This window comes from Halyomorpha halys, unplaced genomic scaffold (assembly GCF_000696795.3).
Source record: "Halyomorpha halys isolate HHAL.00 unplaced genomic scaffold, Hhal_1.1 Scaffold106.1, whole genome shotgun sequence".
NCBI lineage: Eukaryota > Metazoa > Arthropoda > Insecta > Hemiptera > Pentatomidae > Halyomorpha > Halyomorpha halys.
The window spans coordinates 1880159-1882358 of record NW_027111449.1 but is presented as its reverse complement, the minus strand read 5'-3'; the positions used below and the strand labels follow the sequence as shown (position 1 = coordinate 1882358).

Here is a 2200-nt window from a genome sequence, read left to right as displayed (position 1 = left end):
TATTTATACCTATCTATGAAATATTTTTGTTAAGAATATTAGAAAAACTTTTAATAAAATTTGAAAACTTATAACAATTTTGGGATCAGATTTCGACGCTTTTACGCAACCCATTTAAAGCTTATAGCTATAACTTGCAGATATATAATAATTTAACTATTCAGCTCAGCAATTCAAGGCAAAAAAAAAGCTAAATATTCAATATTTTTTCTATTATTAGATTCTCAGAATTAATAAATCCATCAAAACATAAATTACTTAGGAATTACTATAGCAAAGACTAAAATAATATATATATATATATATATCGAGAGAGAGAGAGAGAGAGAGAATTTTCAGAACACCATTTTACTGTTTTTTACCTGATATAATAAATAATTAATTAAAATGATTAACTATTTTGTAATAATTTGCATAAATTTTACTAGAAAAAAATCTTTTATATAGTACGGTAGTTTATTATTAATTCCCCGTAGGAATTACATTCCTAAGTTACCTTCTGATCAAATATTACCTAGTGTTTATTTCAATGATACTTATCGTTACCTAAATACTGATAAGAGTATTATTATGACGTTTTAAAAAACAAATTCTAAATATGAGACAGTTTATCAAATATAGAAATATAAAAATGTCTATTTGTGTACCCAGACGTCAAAGAGATATAAACATTCTCATGGTTATCACAACTCCTTGTAACAAACTTTTTTTGTCGTATTTTCCCTGAATATAACATACCTTTGCACAGTAATGAAGGTCATTGGAGAGGAGTGAGAGTGCATGTTACACCCGTTGCATAACCCATACAGCAGGGATTTGGGGTTTGATGCATACATATATTATATAACGTTTTCGTTAATGGTAAATAATATCCATTAGACTAAAGCATGTACAACATGCCACAATATCCGTATTACGAAAAATTATATAGAAGGGAAGCATTCTTGGGCCTCCTACACCCCGATTTAGGGAGGACTTATGTCACCTTTGAAACCTTTATTTTAAAAAAGGAGGAGGATACTAAGGTTAAGAAAATTAGTTAAATCGAGCAATATCGAAAAAGTGGCTAAAATTGAAAAACGGCGTGAGATAGAACAATTTTTATTTTTATTTTTTAAACTCAATAAAATTTATATTAGAAAAAATAAAGGAGATAAAAAAAAATAATCTTTTCTTAACTTATAATAAATATTTTTTTTGCTAAATAAAATAATATTTTTTTCCCCCAGACCCTAGTGGCCTAATAGATAAATCTACCCCATGTGTAATAATTATCAGAGTATTGAAAAATGCCTTTTTTTTCCATTAATGATGATTAAATCTCTCGTAATTAAACAAAGATTATTGTTGATTTTAGTATTTTTGGTTGATAGTATGGACCCAGATCCCTACAAGATGTACACTTTCTGGACGGTGACTTTTGGACTACTGCCCATCCAGACGAATTTTTGCGCAACTCACCCAGGAGCCATTCAGAGATACATTTCGCTGCCGACCTTCCGGGATGCAAGGATGTGGGTTCAATAACTCAGATTTATTTCAAACATCATTATTAATCAATATTAATGGTTTAACTATTGCAGAGTCACTATCTGTATGTGTATCGGGATCGTCCTGTTCAAGACGTTCAGCACTTGGATGGGTCTTCTCATCTACGCCAGGTACCATGGTTGCGACCCGATAATATCTAATGTGAGGGATTTTTCAAGGTTTTGAGATTTTCTCGTTGTTATTGGTTTCTGTTTTTGACTCTTGTGTAATATGTTACAGCACATCAAAAAACAGGGACAGTTGCTGCCGTACTTTGTCATGGATGTGGCAGGGGAGTACCCAGGTCTTGCAGGGATTTTTCTCTCCGGCGTTGTCAGTACAGGCTTAAGGTACCTTAACTGTTATACCATTCCTCTGATACATTTTCAAAATCTAATAATTATATTTTAAAGTCCTAACGATAACCAACAATAATTTTGTCAATCTAATCCTACTACACTAAAACTTAAGATACTTTTGATAATTAGGGACTGTGTTTGCCCTGTCCGCATTAACAAAATCCCTCAAAAATTAAATGTCCACACCTCTCTTTAATCTAATTCATGGTTAGAGTAAAAAAAAAACATTTTCGAATTTCCATTTTAAAGTCAAATTTCTTTTGATCGAGTCTGGCACCCAGGACTGCTATACAAGATCCGTAAATTCCTAC

The 2200-nt window shown here is 31.4% G+C and overlaps 1 protein-coding gene across 1 annotated transcript in view; it reads left to right on the top strand.

Annotated features, from left to right (window-relative positions):
- Nucleotides 1-2200, top strand: part of LOC106677625 (uncharacterized) — a gene marked incomplete in the record, with an annotated part of 37087 nt that overhangs the window by 6573 nt on the left and 28314 nt on the right. Inside the window, 3 exon segments of the mRNA XM_067049436.1 lie at nt 1374-1514; nt 1584-1692; nt 1771-1880. Coding sequence (XP_066905537.1) covers nt 1374-1514; nt 1584-1692; nt 1771-1880 — 360 coding nt within the window.